The 26,264-nt window shown below is 38.8% G+C and overlaps 1 protein-coding gene across 2 annotated transcripts in view; it reads left to right on the top strand.

Annotated features, from left to right (window-relative positions):
• The window catches only part of LOC122574142, a 51,001-nt gene extending 33,439 nt beyond the window's left edge, over positions 1-17,562 (top strand). The window contains exons 3-10 of one of the 2 annotated variants that reach the window (XR_006318911.1): positions 6,570-6,637; positions 9,061-9,250; positions 12,774-12,864; positions 13,911-14,146; positions 14,360-14,473; positions 14,759-15,154; positions 17,005-17,414; positions 17,486-17,562. Coding sequence is in view for 1 of the 2 variants with exons in the window: in XM_043741364.1 (XP_043597299.1) it covers positions 6,570-6,637; positions 9,061-9,250; positions 12,774-12,864; positions 13,911-14,146; positions 14,360-14,473; positions 14,759-15,154; positions 17,005-17,310 (1,401 nt within the window). In the remaining variant the exon portion in view is untranslated. Of the gene's footprint in view, positions 1-6,569; positions 6,638-9,060; positions 9,251-12,773; positions 12,865-13,910; positions 14,147-14,359; positions 14,474-14,758; positions 15,155-17,004 lie in introns of both variants that reach the window. The other variant, XM_043741364.1, reaches the window with a different exon arrangement.
• Positions 17,563-26,264: the final 8,702 nt, after the last annotated feature.

Below are 26,264 nucleotides of genomic sequence, written 5' to 3'. Positions count from 1 at the left end.
CGTTTTCGATCGCGAAATTGCCGCTCGATATTTTGGCCTGGCGTTGTCGTGCATCGGACCCCGTTATCCCGCATGTTGCAACGTAATTTTAAAACGTTTATTCCGTTATATACCGCGCCGGATGAGAGATTTCACGGATCGTTTTTTGGGGCTTCTGAGTCACAAATGTACAACCATTCTGTCTAAAAATAAAACTAACCGTTAGATGATCAGCAGAGAGATACAATCTTGGTGTGCCGCTTCTAATTTTAGGGAGAAAACACGCGATAGAGATTAACAAAGTTAATCTAGTCATGACGAGACGTATCTTAAGAAACTTTCAAATGAATAAACATGATGTGTGTTTGCATGTTCTTTGCGTGCTCTTTGCATGTTGATCCTGTATTTGAATTCGCTTTCTGGCAGTCGATTGTATAACGACGCAAAGTCGTGTAACATTGATCTTGGCATTTGGGATTGTTTCGGAAATTCGAGTCGTTCGAGGAAAGCAAAATTTCTTCTTTATTATCGCGATAGAAATATCTACGGGGATATTTGAACATTTGCTATGGGAAACTTTTATGAATACGTTATGCGCGTTATAGGAAACTTTGAAAAAATCCATTAGCACTGTAACGAGGACACGGACATCGTGATTATATTGGTAACATTTAAAGTTAATCTGAAAATATATTATAAAATATCTTTTAAGTTAAGAATTTTCAGACAAGAATACCTTAAAGTTTTTATATAAAAAATAAAAAAAACGCATTTTTTTAATAAAAAAATATACAAGATCAATTTATAAGAATACCGATGATTTTGGAATGTTGTAAAAAAAAAATGACCTCGAGAAAAAATTCTTTCCGCTATTACATCAGAAGATTTTTTCGAAAATTCCACCTTTCATAACGTGTGAATCTAGTATTTAAATTTCTATCAAATTATTTGCCACGATAAATCAATATTTATTAATCGATATTTCCGCCACTGTTTAATCCATGCCACGATATCGAGGACGAAGCAAAGCAAAAGGAAATTTAGTCGAGACCGAAATAATTTCCTGGCCACTTAACGGGATTACTGTTGCAATTTCAAGATGAAATCCCGCTTGTGTGGCTCATTAGTTGTCTACTCGTATGCTACGATAAATAAACGAACTCAACGTGACTCACTAGAGAAATGTTCTGCGGGGAAAATTTTCTAACGTTTCCAGTCATCCTCTCGTCTATCCCAGAAACCAAGTTTCATACGCGATGTTAATTTCATAAAAAAGTGGAAGATACAAATCTGTAGATTTCTTTCTTTTTTTTTTTTTTTCGAAATTATGATGAATTTTTCAAAGTTATTTTTTCATCGTTTACTCCCATTGAATTTTATTATCGTCCACCTTCGAACGTATATAAATCACGCGAATTTTGCATTAGAAATTCCAGTCGGGAATAATTTATACGTTATATGCAGTCGGGATAAAAATTCGCTGCGGCGTGACATTCAATTTATCATCGACAAGGAAATATTCATTCCGACTCGGAATTTCAGTGTACCGCAATTTCCGCGTGTGATACTTGCGACCGAAAGCAGTCTATTCTGTAAGCTCGTTGGTTAGAGCTTCACTTTTACAGTTAACTTTCGGAATATCTGCTTTTACGACGATTCGATATAAAATATTTACAAGGATTAATGGAATATAACGTATGAACGTGACAGGGGAAAAATTTGATTTTTTTCTTTCAATGTTGGTTGTCGAGGAAAAAGGTGAATTTTGATAAAAGAAGGATCAAAATTAATTATGTCAAATTATCGCAATATTTTAAAAATTATGAGCAGGATGGAAAAACATATATATTTGACGGTATAAATTCTGATAATACGACGATTGATTAACGACGTAGCGAATTGAGATTTACAGGCAAAAAGCTCGTCGAAGCTCGAGAAGCTAACGAGCCTTTTATTATCTTATTAAGAAATTAAAATCTCCCCCCTTTGGTAAAAAAAAAGTACTAAAATGTCAAAATGTCACTGAAGTGCGTAATCACGAAGAACATTTTTCGTTAATATCGTGTGGAACACAATGTGAAAAAGAAACGTAAAGAACAGGGGGGAGGGGAGAAAGAATGGAATTGATCGTTCGATGGTGGAGCGATTTGTAAAGCGCTGCAGCTAATTTCACGTCATCATTCTGCCACGATATCGATCGATGCCGAATACTGTGCCGATAAATCACCTTTTGCCCCGAGAATTCTCAGTCGTGAGTTTTATCGTCTATTCGTCTGTCGTCGTTGAAACGGCGAAATGAACCCGTGGACCGCACGTTCCCTCGTTTTAGCAAATTTACCAAACTGATTTTCTCGCGTTCCGCACGGAAAATTCAGCGGAAAGAGATTCAGGGATTTTTCTCGGAAAAACCCGATCGTCGACCCTTTCACCGTTAGTAGAAATGAGAAGCGACAGGAGAGGGAGATCACGCGAAGCTATGAAATTAGAATATCCGAAATAAACTTACGGTCGTCTTACTTCGTGCAGAATAATAATAATAAAACAAAAACAAAAAAAAAAAAAATACAATTTTCTTAAATCTTTCGAAATGGCAGATAAGATATTCCACTTTCCGAGGGAAGTGGAACATTGATCAAGTTACATGACGTACACGAAGACTCGTTCGATTCAACAAGCCGCAATTATACCGACGATCTCATCGCGAATCCAACTTACATCGTCCTTGCCATACTACTCATTTACGATTCCCGATCGATAATCGTTCGTCTGTTTAACCAACAATTCCTGCATTCGCTCACGATGCGCATCGAGGTGTTTTTCATTCCTCGAGGGTGTAGAAGAATGATAGGAAAATACATCCTGGCCGGCATCTTCTCGGAATTCTTTCGAAAATTGCATTTTTTCACGGGAGGAAAAAATTCCCCGGCTCCAGGCCAGCGATAGTTCTACGTGGAATTCCTCGGCTGGAGGAAGGAAAGATAAAAAAAAGTAGAAAAAAAAAATGAGAAAAACGGGGGAAAATAGAAGGAAAGAGGCGTTGGAATGTTCGATGCTTTTTCTCGCGGTCGAAGGCGCCAGTTGCAGTTTAACATTATCGGGGTTTGAGCCGGTTCCTGTATTTTGGGAATTCTGCAAATTTACGACTGTCGAGAGGAAGCCGGCGGATTAATATCGCCAACTAATTTCACGGCAGTATCGACTGCGCGTGGGTCAAGAGAAGGGAGGCGCCATGGGGAAGTTAATTATTCGTATTTGCGTTGCCGCCGCCGCGTACTATCTTCTTTAGAGAGTTTGCAACTTTTATTAAAAGAATAACAACTTTTAATAATCGTCCGAGGCAAGGACATGATCGAGCGACGCCCGTTCTCTCTGCGCGCAACATTCGTTAGCCAAAGGATAATTAATGAAGCGCCCTCGCCGTTACTTGCCGCTTACGCGTATTAACTGAAAGTTAAACTCTCTCGATTTATTTCAATTGGATGAAGTTGCAGCGCGTTTTGATACACTTGAAGAAGTAGCTTTAGCTTCCGTGTATCTAGTTTCGTGTTCAACGCCATTAATTATCATGTTTCTTTCTTTTTTTTTTTTTCATTGAATAATACGGTGGAAAAGAAGTCAAGTACATTTTTGATTCTCCAAATCTGATATCGTTTCGTGTGATCGTAAACCGGAGAATTTTAATGTATGATATTACATGATAATGCATCGAAGGATTTTTATATTTGCCGCAATATTTGCGCGAGATGGTCGGGAAACATCCCAATTGTCACGGCCCTGGCAGCTATTTTTGCTATAGTCCGCGCGATATTTATAACAACAGACTTATTTCACCGTCGACACGACTCCTATCTGTCGTGGTGCTACGGACCCTTGCGTTCACGTTGAAAACACGCCGCCACCTCGTAATCGTTCCAACCACTTTTTTCTCTCCTTTTCTTTCAGGTGAAAAGTTTTCTTGATAACGCAACCATCTTAAGAATACGATAAACGTTAAAGCGGCTGGTTCCATTGAGCATGGAAGTTTCTTAACGTAATGTCTGATTGTTTAAACGCATTTGCCATCTCCGCGAAATATATTGTCATTTTTATGTGTATCTTCAAATTTGTTTGAAATTTTACCAATATAATTACGACAATGGAGCCTCGTAACGATGCTAATGGTTTCAAATATTTCGCACAATGAATCATTATGAATATACTATATTCATAAAAATGTACAAGCTTTTCAGCCTGTACGTATTGCTGTTATTTTTATAGTTTAAAGCAGAAAAGTAGGGAAAAAGTAGGGGAAAAAATGTCGGTCGCTTTGAGCCACGGATGCCTGGTTAATTATTGTAACAGCCTGCTTTCAAAAGCGGCTGATTAATCTTGTCTCGCCGCCGAATCATCGTTATGTCGTGTTGTTAATTACTATCGAGTTATTCATATCTCTGCCATGATAGAGCAATGTAATTAACAGCGAATGATACGCGCGATCCATATTTTTCTCTCGCGTCCTACTACATTCTGTATCGTTCTTCTGATTACTACGAGTCCGTTTTTTAGTTTTAATATCGTTTCCTAAGGTCGTGACGAGATTTATGTATCTATTTTACGATCAGAACAGATTAATATCGTCGGAGAACAGACGCTGGTACGACGATAAATTAACAATCGGACAGTTTATCGAGCGCGAGTTCGTTTATGGAGAATCGAGAACCATCTTTCATCTTACGTGCACGCGTAAACCAGCAAAATAATGTTTACCGTGATTTTTGGTGACTCTTAGAACGGAGTTCATGATTATTCGGATACTTTGGTCGATGTGTGACGATAGTATGAGAATTTTATCAGGATGCGTGAGTTAGTGGTTAATTCATTACTATTAGGAGAAACGATACTGAATATTTTAATGAAACGCGTAGACTTAACAAATAAATTGAATTATCTGTGAAAAAAACATGGTCCTAACACGACGTATCACTGCATATTATCGCATATTAATTTTTAAAATTGCACGTTAGAATATTTTACATTATACGTAGCTGTGATAACAATAAAGTCAACTTGCAGTTTTGTCAACTAACAAAATATTTCCATAAGAATCTTAAACTACTGCGTAAGATTAAACGCTTGCAAATGTCGATTTTGTCATTTCATATCGGCTTTTAAAAATCAATTTCTGTCATGACACTATGATGATTTCAAAGAATAAATCCTTGCAGTTCGATCCATCCAGTTAGCCATAATTTTCGTGTATCTATCAAAATATTGATTGAAAAAATAAATAAACCTGCTGATAACATTAATGTTAATGTTAATATATATTCATCGATTATACGAGCTATTATTTCAGCTAACCGCTTTGCTGCTGTGTTTGACTCACGTATGCATGGAAAGGGTAATGTGCGGTGTCCCATATACGTATCAGACATTACCCCACTATCTCGTCGTTCTCGCTAGCATAATGCCGCAATCATTGTCCGTTCTTTGCCACGAATTCGATGAAAATCCATTAACGTGGATATTTGCGAACAAACGTCCGCGTAATCGAGATGTTCTCCAGCTCGGTTCATTAATTTTATAACGTTGAATAGCCTGGCGACTTAACGACTAACCAGTTTTATGGAACAAGATTATCACGTTGTGCGTCACTAAACTTCTTTATATCAATTTGTCTTTCTCGGTGGAAAAATAACCGTGTTTACTTTAATTAAAGTGAATAACACTGTGTCGTGTTAAATACTTCTGAAGATCCTAATTCAATTTACGAGAATCGAAAACTAAATTAAACCTCGTTTTCTTCTCCTTTTCGACGAGACAGATAAATATTCTAGCGCCTTTCGTCTTTGCCCGATAGATTCTAATTGTATTTGAAGCGAATCATTTCCAAATTAGTTTGATAATTAAATATACATATCGATATTTTCCTTCGTTACTGTTATCAGATTAAATCACGCCGTATATGTGAGTTTCTTCTTTAAGAGAAACGACGATTCTGATGCTGTAAAATAACTAACTCGCTAACAAAAACAAGAACAAATCTCCTCGGTCTATCGTAGAATGCGTTACTATTTGAAACATCGTCGCAAAAATACGACAGAGGATTCGATACAATTTTTTACATTTTTTCTAAATACACACTGTGTATTTTTATGCGTTACGTACACATTATATATTTTTGCAGCTTCGCAAAACATGAAAAAATATATCGAATTTTGTAAATTTCTCCTTACGATATTCAGAGGAAATCTTGACGAGGGTGATATTTGTCACAAACATCAACTGTTTTAGAACGTGGTTACAGGAATCATTGGCCATTCGTTTGGAAACTTAGTTCCCTAGTTTCTCCTACGTCTCTCGGTCATTAATAACACACATCACGAATTGGCAGGCCAATGATCATTAATCTAGCGGCAATCCGCGATACCGAATGCAATGCTATACCAGTTACACTGAGACTGGAGTGTCCCATAAACTTGATCGTTCCACCGAAAATCGTTTTGACCAATCGTCCGATTGTCACGGCTATATTTCGTTGCTTTATGGTTAATCAAACTCCCTTGGAACATTCACGGAGCACATGGGAAATGATCGTTCTCCTTTTTCAGAAAGAGGACCAGGATCAGGAATTGACACCGGACGAGGCGAAGGACATTCGAAAAAACAAGTCGGATCTGTAAGTTTACCATGGAAAATTCTATTTTTTTTTCGTAATACCTACGCGACAAGTTTACATTTTTCTTTGTTTAGATTTCTCGTTTATTAGAGGAGGCGTGCGTAAATATAAACAGTCCACGTATAAATCGCGTTTACTTTGGTTTAGTTTCGTCTCGTGCGTTCAGCGACTCACAGAAAGTTGTTATATAAAACGTTTCGAAACTTCAGTGGTGCTATAACGAGACACGACTGTCGCCATTATAATGGCAAAATTTGAAAAGAATCTGAGAATGTATATAAAAGTTACAGTATATTTAATGGAAATCTACATACATTTCGCAGAGATTACAAGAGCATTTAAATAATTTGTAATATTCAATGGAGCCATTTGTAACGCTTATTCTATGTCTAAAATGGCTATTTATGTCGTACAGTAAATTTTTATTGAACATATGTTTTCAGTGTCTTTTGCAATTTCTATTTGAGATTAAGATTTCAGATGAAATTTCGCCACAAATAAATATAATTACGACAGACGTATCTCGTTATAGCGTCAGTGAAATTTCAAAGCGTATCGTATAACACACGTGATGTATTCGTAAAAGCGATCAAGCACTTTCGTAAGCTATCCGACAAATGTGGAAATTGAGGGCCTAGAAAAATACCAGCAAGAGGAAAGTGGCGTTTGTGCGTGCTACTCGTGAATCCGATCTCGAAATAGTTTCATGATCGCTGAACCGTAATTTTAGTCTAAAGTGTAGGTTGTGTGACGCAAATCGAAGCTGTTAGGAGAAACAGGAAATCGTCGCGGGCATTTGCCGATTTCACACGAATTCTTTCTAATTACAGAACGTACGAACATCTTTCTACGCTGTAACGCTGAGTAAACTTGTGCAATGTTTTATCTAACTTAATTTGACCAACTTTATCCGCGAACGTGTCATTTATTTAGCTTGAGTCAGTGTGACGAACAATCTATTCGATGATAAGATGCGAGTTCGTTCACAACACTTTTCACTTTTTAAGTATTATGCATCCTTAAGAGCAAACGCTATAAATAGGATCGTTTCTATTTTTGAAACGTAGTTATTCTCATCTGTTGACGTCATCGGTGCGTTAATATTCTTACCTGCCTCGTCATTTGACGTTTCATCAAGTCATATTCATCGCTTAATTTTATTCGACCTTGCTAACGAGATTAACGAAAACCTTTTGTGGAAAAGGAAATCTTGCTTCTCTGGATCTTTCCTCTGTTGGTGTTATCTCGTTTCTAGTAGAAATAATTCCTGCAACTGGAAAGTTTTCTTGCCATTAAAAGCGGCGGGAATTCGTTTGAACGAAGAATTACAAATTTGTGTTTCGGAATTACTCGTTTCACTTTCTAACTATAAAATTAATCCAATTAATTAATAGCTCGCAATAGCGCGCGCGCGCGTGTGTGACATTATTTTAAAGGTACGTCAAATTAATAATTCCCGATCGATATATTATATAATAGCTTCTTTCAGCAGGGCCCTTTTATTTAATTCTAATGAAACAGATTTTTACGCTCTACGTCGAGAAATTCCTGTATCCCCTTGGAAATTAAAATTCAGCTTTATTCCCGTGCTATTCTTTTGCCTTAATTAATTTTTCTCCCACTTTGCTATACTATTGATTTTATTAATCAATTCTAAAAATTGACCGTATTCAACTGTTTTATTCAGAATATTCCATTCTTCAGTAAAAGCAGTTAATAATATGAAATTTCCTTTTAATCGGCAAATAAACTTATAGCCGCGTTTAATATCGGCGTTTTTAGCAACAAAATATAATACGTACATGTATACAATTTTATATAATTTAGTATGTATAATTTTCGGCAATGATTTAAGGCTTTGGACATTAAAGATTAAGAACGCGATAAATAAGCATATTGTGGAAGAAGAGCACGATTTGTTCGTTTGACGTAAACTTCGCTATGTTTGAAGCGAGCGTCCTCTATACGAACTTTTCACACAGTTCACACTGGCTTCGCTGTTTGCACAATTCTTTGGACTTGGTCCTCGAACTGCTATTTATTGCCATTGTGTAATCCGGACACCTCAAGCTAAGGGACACTTTTTCCCTCTTAGAACAAATCTAAGAAGTTTCGCAATATCTCGCTAACACAAATTTATTTGTTTGACTCTCGATTTGCGTCATGCCTTTTCCAATTATTTTTCCAATTATTCGATAAATATTATTCAATCGATAGGGAAATAACGTCGATCTCGTGAATACAAGAACGAATCGATTTACCTAAAGTTTGGATTTTTTGAAAATACGAAAAAACAGGGAATTTTTCCTCGGTGATTCTTGCTACGAGAAATTTTTTCTTAGTTTGCAAAATAGAGACTGGGGCAAAAGATAGACGTTTCGACTATGGGGAAATTGAAATGACATAATGCGTCGAAATGGCAGGGACGTGGTGAGGTCTATGGAGCGGATATACGCCGTACCATCGGAAAAGCTGCGTGTCTGGTCTATTTGGCTCACGAACATCGGGGAAATTGCCGACGAATGGCAGAAGTGGTTACGTGCTCACATCGATTTTGTTATAAGGCTCGCGGAAGAATTGCAGAAGGCCGATGAAGCCTTGAAGCAGGAGGAGGTAAGTTTTGTTCCGTGTAACGACCTGTTCCAGGTCAGACCGATCTTAGATATTTATGTCAAAGTGCGATGGGACAGAGGGCGATGAAAAATGGACGCCATTACACGCAATGGGGATTCTATTCCGAAATTCATTCATAGTTACTTACAGTGAAAATATAACCGTCCATGAAAGTATCTTTCTACGTTACTTATTCTTTTTATAAATTGAATTCCACATATCAAAATCAAGATACAAAAGCCATTATCTCCACTATATTATTTAACATTATTCAACATTTATTCAACACAAATTTCGACACTTCGATTCATCAGCAATAGCAATTTAACGTCATTATCAATATAAGCAGAGTTAGGTTTGCTTACGATTGGAATTACCAATAAGAGGACAATTTTGGAAAAATGTACTAGGTTACTTCTCTTATTCGTAGAATCGATCAAGAGCTCGGGTTCGTCTGGATATCGCTTTTCAATAATTTCGAGCTTGCAGAAAAAAGATAACGTTGTTTGGTCGCACGTTCGCCAAACGAATACGACGAATCGGTTATGTGTTCGCTGTAGATATCGCATAAGTATCGTTAACAAAAGCCTAGCTAGCCATTTAAACGAACGGTACGAGCCAGCGTAAATATCTTACAAAGTCGTGAAAGCTCGCCGAATGAAATTCCGACATCGCGAGCGTAGCTCCGGCGACGAATTTCAAATTTCCAACGTAAATTACAAGTTTAGCTATCGTGTTCATATCGAAACGGATGGACGACGATCCCCGGCAGAGATTGCCGATGAAGTACGGGAAACTTTGTATGCCTGTCCCGATGAAAATTCATCGACTCGACGCGAACTTGTGTTTTTTTTTTTTTTTTTTATAACAGGCGATGATGGCGGAGCTGTTGAAAATTTCATCTTCTCCCCAAACAATATCGTCGGTTATCAAATTTTCCGATTCCCTTTATCATGGATAGAAGCCGACTGCGGAGAATCGGCAATTCGCTGGCGCGTCTAAACATCGGAAATTTAATTTCGTCAAAGCTTCCTCGTGTTCCTAGCCGAAGTTAAAGCGCACGGAGGAGCGTGATTTACGCGAATCGCATCTAGTCGCTTAACCTTGAGCTTTCGTTATACTGTACGATATGAAGGCAACGTTGTCTCGAAGCTCAGGTGTTTGTGCGCTTTTTCAGTCTGTTTGCCGGAGATTTATACACGACGCTGCATGCTTCAACGACGAGGGAATGCGTTTAAATCTCTCTCGGCCATCGCACATACACACACACACACACACACACATACACGATTTTCCCGACATGGTTCTTGTGAGTAACTTGGCGAGAGAAAAATGGAGAGACAAAGAGGAGAGATAGAAACTTATCGCCGCACAGCGTTTAAGAACGGTCGCCTGTCTGGTAGAAATGTCATAATTTCGGTCATTTTTTATTACTTAATTCTGTTTCTTTCTCTTCCGTGTCCCTACACACGAACATTCGTAGACACCGTTCATGAATATATTACGCGTAATACGCTACATTTTGAAGTTTCATTGGCGCGGTAACGAAACACGATTGTTATTATTACACTGTTAATACCTGAAACACGAGAATATGTAGTAGAAGCTACGAGATATTTAGTATACTATTTAAACATTCAATTATCCATTATGTTAATAAACATCGATATTCGTTTCGCTAAATGAACGTCCGCAGCAAATGTTTTGTAAACTGTGTATTATATTTCCTGGTCGGTTTCAAATTTGACCAAAGTAATCGTGTTACTCGTGTCTCATTACACTGCTAATGAAGTTTTAATACGTTTTACGTAACGCGCATAATATGGATATATGCATAAATGTCTTCTACAGTACGTACGTATTCAAATACTTATAGAAGTATTGTTTCGTCGTACGAGAAATAAAAGATGTAACGAGAAAAATAAATACAATTAGAATAATTAAATGGCAGATGATATTAGTTTCCACAGTATCCAGTGACTTTTTCATAGCAAGGTAGTCGTTTTAAAAGTTTGTACGTCACAGATACACATACACACACATATATGTATATATCGCTCTGTCGTTTCGCAGGGGCGGTCGACCTTGAGGACAACAGTTAGTCGAAACGGTGGACGTTGGACGATGAATCGTAGCTCACTGTAATATATTTAGTCGGGAGTGCAATGGGCTGGCTCGTGTTTTAATAAGAGAAGCCAGGCCGTGGAAAAAGTCAGGGCCACGGTGAACGTATTAAAATTAGGTCGGTACGTCAATGTAAAAGTAATGAATTTTAACATGGAGGATAGCGTGACTGGTTGATTGACGTCGAGATAACCTCGTAAACAGAACATGGATTGATTGTATCGAGCTCTTTGGTTTAAATGCATTAACAGAAACCGCAAACGATTAGCAGTTCCGGCCTAATCGAAATCAAGTATTTGCAACGTAACTCTAAACTGTCCGCCGATCGATGTATGCAGTTCGAGGCAACCGTTGCCGTCTCACGTTTCCCTCGTCTCTCAGCTGGCAGGAAGATAAGCGAGTTTAATTTTCATTTTAATATGCATTAATCGCGCGACGTTTTGTTTGCACGGGCCAAACTTCCAAGCCATTCGTGTCACGGCGAACGAATCGTTCTTCTTTTTGCGTTCTTCCATCCTGCCACCGGCTATAAATTACATCACTTTCATAGACATAGTCCATAATTCTACCATCTGCGTTTAAAGTTTTGCCGAACTTCAGGATTAGCTGAGGGTAGGTTTTGCTTGAGATTTCGCATAATCTGGAGGAATCATACGCGTCGAAGTCGAGGGTTAAGCGGAATTTTGAAGAAAATGGAAGGGCAAACCGTTCGATATGCAAAACTAGTTCCTCGGTTTTCATTCACCGGTTTTTATCCTGCAAATAGAAACTTTTCTCTCGCGTCCTACGGATTTATTAACTCGCAGTGCTTCAGACCAGGGCCCAAGGGAAGCAACATCTGTTTGTATACGAATGTAAATATAATAGTTTATGATAATGCAGCATTGTTCGAAAGGATAATCATCCTTCGATAACTGTACACTTGCCTTTATCTTTGACGAGATGTATTTTAATTACAAAACTAGAAATAAATTCGACTGCAATGATTCTATTCTTTGGAATTGTCATTGCCACGTACAATGGAACATTACGGTGAGATTAAATTGTTCTTTAAAGGAGTATATCACGATAAAACTGTCGCATGTAATTGTCAAACCTGATAGTATCAGATTCTCGTGGAAGTATTTCGTTACTTGACAAACTCTTTCATCCTTTAAACTTCTCATTTTTGACGAACGTATTTTAATTAAAAAATTATTCTTACGTATACAAGTACAATTAAAGATAATTCCCAGATTATTTTATTTTATTTTAATAAGTCTGCAGACTTACTCAATGTTTCTAAAGTGTCCTAATACCCATAGCCAGTAGCGCGTGTCAACTATCCGGTCAGTTCACGTTTACCTTATTAAATTTCGCAAAAAATCTACGATACCTTGTCTCAATTTTCTGTTGGCAGGATGGATACCAGCCAAGTATCGAGCCGAGCGAAGTCGCGGTGGATGAGGAAGAAGAAGAAGTTCCTCGTAAAGTCGAGGATTTTGATCAAGGTAGGAGAAGAATAATTTAATCGTGGATGTCTGTGAGTTCCGCGTTTCTTTCGTTCGTTTTCATCTCGGGGTAATGCAACATAAAACTAGTGGGAAAATATGAGCGAGATAGCCGTAATTCCGAAAACGCATATCGTAGTGGTTAACGTCGCAGTTATCACGAAATAAATCTAAAAGTGTGGTCATTGTCCTCGCGTTGGTATCACGTAGTGCTTTTACGTTGCCCTAAACAGATTTTACGACGTCACGTAGCATACGAAGCTGTTGCCAGACAGCAGGCTTTATCTTAGAATTTTCTGTATTTAATAAGTAATTCTATTAAATGTGTACCTGTTATTGCGCACTAAATTTCTCCCGATGGGACGGTGAAAACGCCAGGAATAAACGGTTTCGAAGGTACGAAGGAAGTTTTCTTTGTTCTTCCCGTCCCGTTCGGGCGAAACAAAGCGCCGTTGTCGTCCAACTTTTTCACCGCGATAAACAAACCGGGGAAGGGCTGGTCGCGATTTAATTAAGACGAGTACCACAGACTTCTGCCGCTTATACCGTGTAAAAGCCATAATCCAAGTCCTTCATTTTGGATGATTAACACGCGATATTAACACGCGATTAAACTGTGAGAATTATTTCTTCATGGAAACGTCTGTGAGGTATAAGATCATTTATACTGTAGCTTATAAATAATTCGACACTTTAGCTATGTTTAACTAATAAATTAATAAATTAACGGGAAATTAATCGTCAAGCGCAAAGTATTTATCAACAACTAAAAAATTCCAATTATTTGTCTAAAAACTTACTCACAGTGTATTTTGGAGACTACACTCGCAGTCTCGCATAATTCTGATCTGTTTGTCTTTGTTTGGAGTTTTGCCAATGTTTCATTGCACGTGTAGATATTATTTCCTTAAGATCAATCTCATCGGGACATTATCGTAAAACGATAACAAAGAAATTAAAATCAATACTACATAATTTCTTTTTCCAATCAAATTGTATCTTGTCATTTCATCATCCTCCATTTCACACTCATATCATTGTTATAGGAACTATAGAGGCAACGAGCGAAACTTCCGTGGCTAGAACACTTACAGATATAACGTTAACAGCAAAATCGCGAGAGACTATAAAAGCAAAATCGGAAGAAATATCACCAACGGAATCGAAAGAAACGTTAACAGCGAAAAGATCAGACGAAGAAGAATTCGCGAAGATTTGGCCCATAGGCACACCATGGGAGCATTCAGAAATAGAGGAAGAGGATGACAGCGAGCCGTTTGAAGTAAGAGCTTTGCTGGTGTCATTAAAGATAACAGGCGCTTAGCTTTATCACGCCCAGTCCTCGCAAACCCGTAAGAATCAGACCGATCGTTCGAGCAAAAGTCTCTCTAAACTTTCCAATCTTCCTTCCGTGAACAGCGTCGCTCTTCATCCTAACTTCCAAACTTTCGTTTACACCTCGTAAACCGTTATAAAAAAGAGAGTTTCTTTGCAGCGATTGCCCTTACCGAGGACCGAGGAAGAGATGAGAGAGTTCCTGAAGAATTTTACGTACGAGGCGACCATCTACCGATCCTATTATAAGCATTGGAAGGATACTGCCGATCTGGTAATAGTTCTGTGACACCTTGAACTATTCCTTTGGTCTGTTGTTTGTCGCTAAAATATTAAAAGAATCGGACATTTGATAATTGTGAAGAAAATTGCACAGTTCGTATATTTGATTGGCAACTAAGTGATTGCGGATTTTGTCATTAGATGGTATTGACAAAATCCGCAACCATTTAGTTGCCAACCCAATAGCTTCCGTACATTTTAATATACACGTGCAATCGAAGTTGAGTGAACTATGTAAAAGGTAATGGACAATTTGAAAAGATGTTTTGCGTTGCAGGCAATCAAGGAAGTCGGGGGTAGATTGGTGATAACAACGTTCCTGGTGCAAGGCTTGGACAAGTTTGGCAAAGTGAAGGGTCCGCCTCGTCCAAAACTATTAGTGAGCCGGAAATCTGTATGGATTTCACGTAAGGGTAGGAAGCCTAGGAGAAGTGGGAAACGTGGCACGAAATCCAACGGGATTTCTTTGAATGAAAAGTCAGAGGGTGACTCGATTTATACCGCGCCACATGAATCAGCACCACAAACAGTCACGGTCGACGAGGAACAGGAAGAGCAAGAGAAACAGGAAGAGCAAGAGAAACAGGAGGAGCGAGAGGAACAGGAGGAGCAGGAAGCTACGTCGACCGGGGAACCATTGAAGGAATCGTCAAAAGTATCAGTGTCTGCGGAAGTACGTTTACTGCCGCTACATTTATAGGTTGTTAAGAGGTGTTAGGAGATTGCTTTTCCACATTGCACTGATTTAGGGGAAAATCTGTCAGGAAATCATTTTTCTACGCTGCACTGATTTTCAGAAAAATTAATTGTTCGTTAAACTTCTCCATTGTGGGTGTTTCTAAGGAGATTTCGTGCTACGTGCATCATGCACCTCACAATTTTGTAGGTCAGTTATTATCAGACTGCTTAGGTCTGTGCATTTTGGAGAAATTTAAGCGTGCGAACTTAATAGAATGCGTGTGATATAGAAAAATATGTAAAGCAGAGTAAAGTACTCGTTAGAATATTTAGTAAGCGAAACACATTTCCATTTGTGTTCCATGTCATTCGTAATTCGATTGTTTACACGGAAAAACATTCGATGTAAAAATTTATAGATCGATCAGCCTCGAACAGTTAGTGGACCGTTTCTTTTTTTTTTTTTTTTTGATAGAAAACGAGAACGAACACGGTCAAGCTTTACCGAAAGCATCGAAAGGACTGTTTTTGTCTCTGTACGTTGTTGTATTTGCTCGATACATCCCTGTGTTCCAGAGGTTCTTGTTGATTCCTCGTTCCATGTTTCCACGAATTCTCCCGTTGTTTCCAATTTGTATCGCTCGTGTCTCGACTCGGAACGTCTGCCTTTTGATTTTTCGTTTCTTGTCGGGTTTTCAAGCTCCATTAGAGTCGACGCGGCGCACAAGGCGAGTTTTTTGCGCGGCAAGTAGAGAGAGTTCGCAATAGCCGGACACGGAGGTCGTATTCTGTGAATTACAAGGCAACTGACGACACGGTACACTCTCGACTAAGCGAGAAACTCTCGAAACAATTTTTATCTGTCGTTTTATAAGTAGCGCGAGTCGATCTTTTGTTTGACGGCCGAGAGTGGAAGAGGTTCGCGTTTTTCTTATTTACGAGAGATCCACGGTCGGTAGTTTGTTACAGCAAGTAATCCATTTAATCGAGCGATTATGAAGAATCAGCTGTTTAATCAACGTCGAATTAATTCGTCCAGTTAGGTAACTTTATCGTATATCGATAAATTCTTTTTTACCTTCTCTCTCTTCTCTGTCGGGCAAGCTTGATAAATATCGGATTAACGTGCTGTGTCTTCTAAAACTTCTTCCCTTAACTTTCCCGCTATCTTCGAAATTTTATATTTCAATAGAAGCAAATTCATCTTCATTTTCATTTTAGCGAACGAAAGAGATTTTTATTGTCGTAGAAAAATGTTTAACATAGAATGGTTGTGTAATAAATTCATTTTCTTCTTATTTTTACACTTTGAGAAGCATTATAGAGACGTTACTTGTGTTGGCTAAGGTGGACAAATATACGACGAATAATTAAGTGACAAAATCAAAAAATTCTAGCACCACCAAAAGGATAAGAATTTTGATATTTCAATCAGACTCTCATTCTCTGTAAACAAAATTTCTATTTGTAACATGTAATTTTTAAAGAGATATTCAGCACAGAACTGAAACGACGAGGCATGCGTACTAATTACAAATTTCTTATATTTTGCTCAAACTTGAGACATCTAACGTTAGAAAAATACAATTGCGTTAAAAATGATCGAAAGATCACCAGTTGATTCACCATTATCGAGAGAAAAAGAGCAGTAATAAACGATTCAATAATACTTCTCGTTCAATTGCTACTTGGGGCGCGTCTGATTTATCTCCGTCGTTTTCACTGGTAATAGAGCACCGATATAAAATTCAATTGCTGCAGAAGTTAAACATTAAAAAGGCGTATCTATGTCCAAAGACAATGTTCAATTTTCATTTTCAATGAACCTCTCGCAAATTTTTATAGACGATGGAGAAAACGGCTTCGAAGACTGGCAGGACTACAGTGGACGAGTCGAAGATTGTTTCTGTAAGGAGCCAATTCGCAATGGTGGAGGCTGATGATTTCGTGAAGGACAATGCACGTTCCTCCGAGCCTGTGCCTTACATCTTTTATTTGACGGCGGAGCCAGATATCGACGTAGCTATAGAACACGATGACGAAAAGGTCATTCCAGCGGATACCGATCGCGAGCACATCGTTGGCGCTTACAAGCGCCTTTTCTTCAATCTCGCAGACAAACCCTGCAAAGGAGGGAAACCATGGATATAAAGAAATTATAGGAAAATCGATTAAATGTCATAAAATTACACGCAGTAATGAAAGAAATTTTTGCAGCAACGCAGGTGCAGGCATCGTTCGTGGCGCCATTAAATGTAAATCGAATATAAAGCGAAATGGTAAGCGAGTGTAATCTAGTGGGTAATTGACAAATATTTTCTATCAGGTACGGACAAAATTGTGGGATTGGAGCTATCGAAAAAGTAACGAACCAGTTGCACAATAAAAAATAATGCAGCTGCATGAAGCGTTAGCAAATGTTTGCACAATCTCTCGACAATAATTCATTTCGTTGCTTGTTGCTCGTGATACTGATATTTAATAGTACAAATACCACGAGCGGAAGAAAAATCCCGAACGAGAACAGAAATTCATCTTTGGGATATATATCGATGAAATCGAACTCGGTTATGAATTTTCAAGTAAGATCATGGAATTAAGGTTTCCTTGGTCGACTTCCTTTCGTAATTGATTTTTCGAGCACACGGAGCCTCGTTGCGACTATCAGATGGTCGGATAACAACTACGCGTCGGAGAAAAATAGCGAAAAATCGAGTCGTCGCTGGCAAGACAGGTAATCTTCGATCGGAATTTTTCGGTTACGAACTCTGCGCGGTGACTGGTAATAAAATTCATCGATCAGTTGGAAACATAAAGTTTGAAACGAGTTTATGCCATTTTTCGCGGCAGCTGCCTCTCCTCGTCCCGACAGATTTCGTCCGCAGGTTGACTGGTGTCTCATGACGAGCAAACTCTACCACGGCTGCATTTAGATTCCGTGTAATATCTGGATTCGACATCAAAGACGATGCTTCCTGTCAGAGTCATCCAACGTAACCGATGTCGGATCCACCAACGGCTTATTATACAACGTCAAAGCTTATGTTCGTGTTTGGCCTGTTCTGGCATAACAGACGTAATTTTAGCCACAGTTTTCCATAGAAATATTTAAACCACGAACAATCCACCACATATATGTTCCGTAGGAGGTTCGACTAGAAAATGGAGAAAGAATTTCGTTCGGTGTTCGTTAGCATTTTGTTCGATGATCTCCTTTTCACAAAAAATTCTTTCCTTCGTTCCGAGCTTATACCATAAAATTCTTTCGCCAGTTAGGTCAGAGGCAATGTTTCCATAGCGATAAAAGCACGTCGATATATAACACGGAGCAAAGTTTGAAGTCATCTATCAAGTAGCAAGGTTTTGTTTCTATCAAGAAACACAAATATACTTCATATTATACTGTTGCTACTTCTTAAAAAGTGTTTCATTCGAAAGTTTCCGGTGACCGCTAAAAGAATATCATTTTGAAACAATTAATATTTCGTAAGGTTTCTTATTGTACTACGATACGACGTCTTCCAGAGATCTTGTCGATTAATTTTTTAATAAGTTCATTTCGCTAAATGTTCTTCGGACAGTTATTCCTGTTTCTCATTCTACATTTCACACGACCTGGTATTAAACTTTCATTTTTCAAATTTCGTCCGTCTGGTACGGCTCGACGTACCTCGAAGATGTTAACTTCGATACGATCGATCTTAAGACCTCGTCATGTCGTAGGATGACGCACAAAGGGAATCCGAATCCTATGGAAAAGTTGAGAGAGTCGAACGAAGATCTGTTCGAGTCGTCATCTCGAGTTACAGCGCAACACCTGTAACGTATAGTTCGGAATTTCCCAAGCACATAAATCAACAATGCGGCGAAAAGTAACTGGTCTATGGACGAACTGTTAGACCGATGTTTGTCATGGAACTTTCGAAATTCTAGAATGGTTTGTGTCCGAGGCGTCAGCTACCGATGTCGTAGCAAGGGTTCTATATCGATCGTTCTTCGCCGCGATGTTATAGTTATCGTTCACCGCGAGCGTTTCAGAGAGACTAATTAAGAACTGCACAGGTGTAATTATCGGGAACACAAGGAAACAGGTAGCGTGTACACTGCGCGGATCGTACGAGGCGCATTATCCACCGGTGTAATTAATTTTGAACGATACCAAGTTTCAACGTGTCCATGGTTACCATGTTCTTGTGTGAGTTTAGGGTATTTTCTAGCATAGGTAGATGGTACATACCAGTCACGAAGAAAGAGACTAACGCGATACACGAGAGTCGTGTAGAAAAATTATCGATTTAATATTAGACGAATAATAAAAAAATATCGTGAAAATTATGAGTTATAGCAGATACAGGAATTGTACAATTTTTTACGATTATTATACAACTTGAATAAAAATACAATTGACTTAAACCACGTAAACGATCGTTAAAACTCGTAGATTTACTTACAACTCTCTCAGATTCCAATCACATCGTATTCTTAAGTAACTCGAACACAATGAGAAGTTCGCCTCGAGGTATACGTCCAGACGAGGTCTTATGTGAGACGAATTTGGTATCATGATACTTACCCACGTTCAACAGCTTTGAGACAGTGAAATATCATTTCGACATCTACGCTATCTGCCATAGATATTAGGACACCTGGGTTCTGTTACACACAATTGAACTAATATTCAGAGGATATTCGATTTCCGTTCAATTTCCAGCTGGAACATTCTGGGCAATCTGCACGGGTTTCCCTCGTACGATGTCCCTTTAAAAATTCCGACGCTCCACAGCTTACTATGCTCAGGGTAGATGTATCTTCATAATGATTTCCTCTTCTCGACTGCTCGAATTAAGTCGCCAGGAAATGGTAAAAAACGATCATCCTCCAACTAAAGAGGTTATTCAACCTCTGAGTTACGAGAAATTTAGAAAAAATTCTCCTTTCTTAAAATCTTCCATATCTTTTCCAAGCGATGTTTCTTCTCCCTGTCCTCTCCTCTCTCCACTAACTTCACTCGTCGTATTTACATCTCATTAATTTTAACGACCACTGACTTTTTCTAGCTGTAGCGCGACACTGGTATCTCGATGAGAGGACTGTGCCTCTCGGAAAGCCCGCAGGAAGATTACTTTTCGGCGCATAATTTTCAAAACAAATTTTCTAAGAAGGTAAATGAACGGAGCGAAGAAGGGCGAGCGATCTAAAAAACGGATGGCAGAGGGGTAGAACGAGCTAATAAAGTTCAAAGGGTCTGTTTACCAGTCTGCGATATTACGAAGTAGGACAGGCCTTGGAGGACTTTCTTGGTTCCTCTCTGTATGACGGTTCTATTTGACGACCCCATTAATTTCATCTGCGTTGAAACGACAGCAACGCCGGCTCGCAAAATCCGAAAAAGCGATCTCATTCGCCTCGAAGCGGCAAGATCTTTGTCATTCTATCCTGCCTGCCACTGTACGAGTGATTTATTAGCTGTGAAAGACACGATGCAGATGGCACGTGAAATAATTTTTAATACACGCGTATCGCTCGATCGCGAGTCATCGCGCTACCTTTTCGTTGACAACAGAAATAGAGTCTACATTCTATATTGACCGTATCAGTATCAGACGTGATTTACAGCTGACGTTATAGCTCACAGCGTTTCACCTAGGGCTATCGGTACTTTCTCAACTCTCTAGTTGCATGTGATTTATAATAGCTGGATCGAATGGCTGGTCCCAAGAATCGTGTCCATCCACCCTCGATAACCATTGTTTCATCGAGTTACCAGACAGAAATTAAACGTACAACATTTTGGAAAGTTTCAGCGGAAGATTTAATGGAACGTAAGTTTAATTGGGATCATTGTTTCTGCCAGTCTCACCGGGGATTTCTTTCCGGTTTCGAACGGTTGCTGGCTTGGTTGGCTTATTTTGCGAAACACACGCGTATGCGTACCGACGAGAAATGCTCCAGGGTATACACATCTGGGGAAAAGTTGGAGGATGAAAACAAGTTGAGAAAATTGAACTGCCAAACGCGCCCACGAGTATCGTGAAACAAGGGCCTCGGAATGGTATCGTGTAATTCTCTGTCATTTTATCGCTGACTTAATGTTAACTTATTTTCTTATGTTTTCAGAATTTACCAACATTTATTTATTTATTTATGTAATACTTAACAATATGCAATCTTTCTCTCTTTTCTGTAGAGTAAATCTGAATATATTACATCGAAATTAAGAATGCTGACGATAATGCGATTAATCGAAGGTAAATTATTCATTTAAAAATCACACAATAAAGCAGGCCGTTCGTCGAATCTACGAACCAACGAAGAAGATTATTATGTTATTACTCTGTTGTTTTTACAAATTCATCGAATCCGAATATGACAGTGGTGGAGAAATGATTTTTCAGCACGGCGGTTTCGTTTCGGTCTAGCCCTATTTTCACGGTCTAAAAAGCGTAGCACTATTAATATGATTCGAACTCTGTCGAGCCCGCGGTGATTTATTGTTCCAATCGCAGCACGAAATACGGGGGAAAAGCAGTTTTGAATCTAGGCTTATCGATCACTGGCCGCGAGCTGTATGGAGCCGGCTCTCGGGAACAGTAGAAACAGACGGCCATATGTTAGCCGCATTAGTACGACGAGTGACTTTCAATCAGCTCGCGCTACCAACCTCTTCACAGAGAACACTCTCTAAACGTCAATATTCGAGTTCCTGTTCTTTTCTCTCGCTTTCGATTTGCTTGGTACGATGATCGGTCGAACGGTCTCATAGTGACTTTTTTTTTTCGTACGAAATTCGATTTCTTGTTACATTCAACGAGAGATGAATTTATGAAAGCGTTCGAATATAAGTCAGATGGGACCAGCGAATGTAGAACTCTTTTTTTTTTCAGTTCGAAAGAGAAACATTCTTATGGAAAATTATAGTATCACTTAGACGAGTTTTTACGCCAAGCTGCTAATTAATTTATTGATTAAATTATCGGTGTGCTAGTTCTCTGAACGCTGTAGACGCTCCAGGGTCTCTGCGTAGTCCTGAAAGTTTTAAACGGCGAATGTGCAAGTGTAAGTTTGGAAGTTACGTTTCTTAAGGATATGACACGCGTGATAACAAATTTCGATATTTGGTTCACAAAGATTGAACGTTATTTTCATGTTCGGTGGTGGATACAATTTTTGTTTACTTAGATTTTTTAATAGGTCGCGTATTAAATTACCAAATTATACCAAATTATATGATGTAAATTCTGCTCTTCTGAAGATTCCAGGTATTCGTCTAATTTTCAATCGAAACCTCCAACGTCGTTTTTTTTTTTTCTTTTCTGGCAAAAGTCGAATCGTTTTGATCTAATGCCGTGCATCGCAACTGATTGCTGTCTAAAATGAAAATGTTGCTCGCGTATCGCAATGGTGTACCGCATACTCCAGCTTAATAAGGGTATAACGAACCTCAGAGAATCGATATTGCGATGAGCGTAAACAAGTTGTGGACAGAAATTGGAAAATTCAGAACCGGCAGCGTAATATCTCGAGTGGTTTCGTTTTAGAGAAGGAGTTCCTGTCAGAAGACGAGCGAAATTGGAAATCTTTTCAAACGTTTTTAATCACAGGATTTTATACGTGATAGCATCGCGTCCAAGAAACGTAGAATTTCTTAAAAATCGATATCGCTGCACCAGATTCTTCGAACGACTGATAAACAATATCCATAGATAATACAAATTCGTCGATTTCGTTGAAATCTCACGGAATGGTTAAATATGCGAAACAGACGTTAGAGAGGATTTGGTGGTAAAATACGATTAAATATTTCTCTGTCGGCGAAGCTCGGAAAGCTGCGCTTTGAAATTGCCGAGCTCGGCAGCTTGTTAAAAAGCGTGAAACCTGCGCGATATCATTGGGCAGAAGATTCACACGTTTAATACGATATGCTCGTTAGTCGATTATCGCGGTTGAAATACGCAAGTGCTATTTATTAACATTTCGTAGCACGTGCTGACTATGTAGATATACGACGATTCCTTTGGCCCCTGCGGGCTTACACACCATGCGGAAAAAAACACGATAATTTCGTTATCTCCGGCAAAACGAGCTGATTGCGATCCCTTTCAAGACGGTGAACTTTATTTATCATCCGTGAGAGCGGTCGGAACACAAGAGGAAACGAAGGGTAAACGCGTACAGGATGCTGTGAGAACTTATCAAACGATTCGTAGTGCTTTTCAATTTTATCGTTCGATCGTTAGCAATGTTCCTTGAACTAGAAACGTTACAGGGTGTACAGAGCAGTTTGCTTTTCAAACATTGTAGAATTATATCTTTATACAGAGGGATCTCAATTCCTAAGCTATGAGTGAAAGTAAAGAGTAAACTGAAAGAAATTTCAAAACTGAAATCCTACCATCTTTTAAATATTAACACGATCGTGTAATTCATTGTGTTTAATCGACGATTTAAATTTATAGTCTACTAATTCTACTACTACTAGTGCATTATAAATAGTAGTAGTAGAGTTTATTATAAGAAGATAGGAAACGCTGTTTCTAGTTTGAATTAGCCAGTAATTTGTATATTTTGACAAAATTCAAATACCCAGTGTTACTATAAGCCGACGAAAATGTTCGAACGTTTATGAACGTTCTCGTCTCTACCGCGATATTTTCCTAAGAAAGTTTTCGAGGGTGCTTCGGTTAACTCTGCCAGCTCCGTGGAATATTGCGATTCTAACGATATTTTGCCTCGGTTACTTCGATTCCTCCCTTTATCCGGTGTCGTCCGATGATATTAAAAATGTTGCAACCGATCGTTGTTATCGGCGTTTTATTCTGAAAGCAGATTTGTCAAACTGCCCTCGGATGATTCTCGAATTTACGCGGACAGATATCAGATTTTTACCAAGGCTTCCAACGATCCTTAAAAAATCGGTGTCTTGTTAGATATGCATCTATACAAAAAAAAGGGGAAGAAAAAAAAAAGAAAGGAAGAAGAATGGTTATGAGCGGTTTGTGAGCGACGTGAAAATCCATGGGTCGCGAGAATGTGCACTTTTCGAAAGTAAAAAGTTCTCGTGCGCGACGCGGCCACCCATCGCGTTCATACGACGAAAATGGGAAAAAGTTTCGTTCGGTGAGCAAACGGGAGCGGATATCGACTATTATGCTACTCGAATTGAAATGTGTCTGAACTTTCCGCGCGCACCCGCGCTCTGTACATTGCCCCTTATCTTTTTATTGAAATATTTTATACATTCATGCCGGTGGAGAATCGTGTTAATAAAGTAGAACGCTTTGTTAACTCCATGAAGTTAAGGAAGGGACCAGAGGAAGAAAAGATAGAGAGACAAACAATGGGAGAGAAGGAGGATATCGAAGGAGGATACGATAAGTCACACTTTCCATTTTTTTTTTTTTTTTATAAAAGATCGATCTTAAAAATGCGAGGTTGAAACGTAAATTATAACGTAAAGGGTCGAAAGATTTTAAAATAGGCATCTTTCGATGTTTAGTGTCGATGATCTGCGCTTTATAACGGGAGCCATTAATAGGAATTGCACGAATTTCTGTGGCTAGCCACATTTAATTTTCTCGATAAAATTGAATGACTTCTGGGAACGGACGTCGAACAAAGTTTAATCAGACTTCCTTTCATAAATTTCAATTCAGTGGCGAAAAATCTAATTTCGGTTATTGTTCGGTTCTGGGTAATCAGGTTGGTCACGTTACCTGGATTGTGTATAAGCTGTTTGACAGGATTGACAATTTTCAAATTTGTCCCTTTTGTTTTCCACGCGGAAACCTGACAATGTACCGGGTTATAGATAGTTATCGTCGGTTTTGCACTGGCGAAGAATCGATTATAGCCACTTTAGTAATCACCGGGATATCGAATTTTTCCTATGGGAACAAGGGAATTTCGTTTAAAAAAAGATTAGCTTTAGTCCCCGTGCGAAAGGCTATCGCTCGACGAATCGGCCATTTGCATCCTCGCCGCTGCGACATCTCCGGAATTTGCATAAATTCTTCCAATTTTTCAATGGCCTTTCCGTGTCGCGCTAAAAAGGAGAAAGAGAAAACTTTGAACGGTTATTCGAGTTAGAAGGATATTTTAAGCCAAGCTAAGTAATTTGCCCTGTGATTCACCGAATTCGGCTATGAACAATTTTTATACGATGTGTACGTCTGAAAATGAGCTAACTGATCGCTTATCAGTGATGCGATTAACAGTGAAATGTATCGTGTACTTGTCGACAGCTCGCATTAATCATAGTTTTCTACGAGGATATAACTTCTATTCGCCAGAAAGAAAGACGTCGAATGTTAACTTTCTCAGTAATTGTGACAATCCGGTAGCACGGATATTGCATATATATTACTTTATTTCTGCAAGTTATTTTCTCGCTCATTTTCTCTGACTCAAGTTATTCTATCATAGAATTATTCGAGTTATTTCCTCATTTTTTATATCTTCTTTTGCTGCATATAAAGTACACGATATTTTCTCATTCTTTCATTATTATATCACGGGCTAATAGTGCCTCAGAATATGCAACAAGTACGGTTATTCTTTGCAACTGTTGAAGATTGAGTTTTAAGATGCTGAGACTCAAGTGACTCAAACAACCATACCTTACCATAATTCCTTTCTGCGGATCTGAAATTGCACAATTTTCACTCCCATTCTTACGGTCATTTATTTCTTTTTTCTTTTTGTTTCTTTCTTTATATCTTTTTCCATCTCTTATCCTCGTTTTATCGAAATGATTTCGACGAATGTCTCGCGCGCCACGAGGACCGCGCTGGCAAAAATTGAACCGCACCCTTTGAAAATTAATACTGGAATACTTTGCCGAGTGTCTGCCGGGAAATTCCAACGATGGGGCGTGATCTCTCCTTGCCCCGTTCCTGCATTCGCGCTGAGTAATCGTTCCGTAATGTCGCGGAGAGAACGATGCTACTTTATCAGCCCTCGCCGCTTGTTAACGCATCCACAGTTTAAGAGAGACAACTGCAAGCACGTCGACAGAGAGGTGTTAACGAACGCGTATAATTCATGGAATAATGACGCTGCAAGGATTAAAGCGAATTACGAAACAGATTTCCCCTCTGTTAACGTTT

Source organism: Bombus pyrosoma, linkage group LG13 (genome assembly GCF_014825855.1).
Source record: "Bombus pyrosoma isolate SC7728 linkage group LG13, ASM1482585v1, whole genome shotgun sequence".
NCBI classification, from domain to species: Eukaryota; Metazoa; Arthropoda; class Insecta; order Hymenoptera; family Apidae; genus Bombus; species Bombus pyrosoma.
The sequence above is the reverse complement of the archived record's forward strand: the minus strand, read 5'-3'. Positions and strand labels throughout refer to the sequence as shown.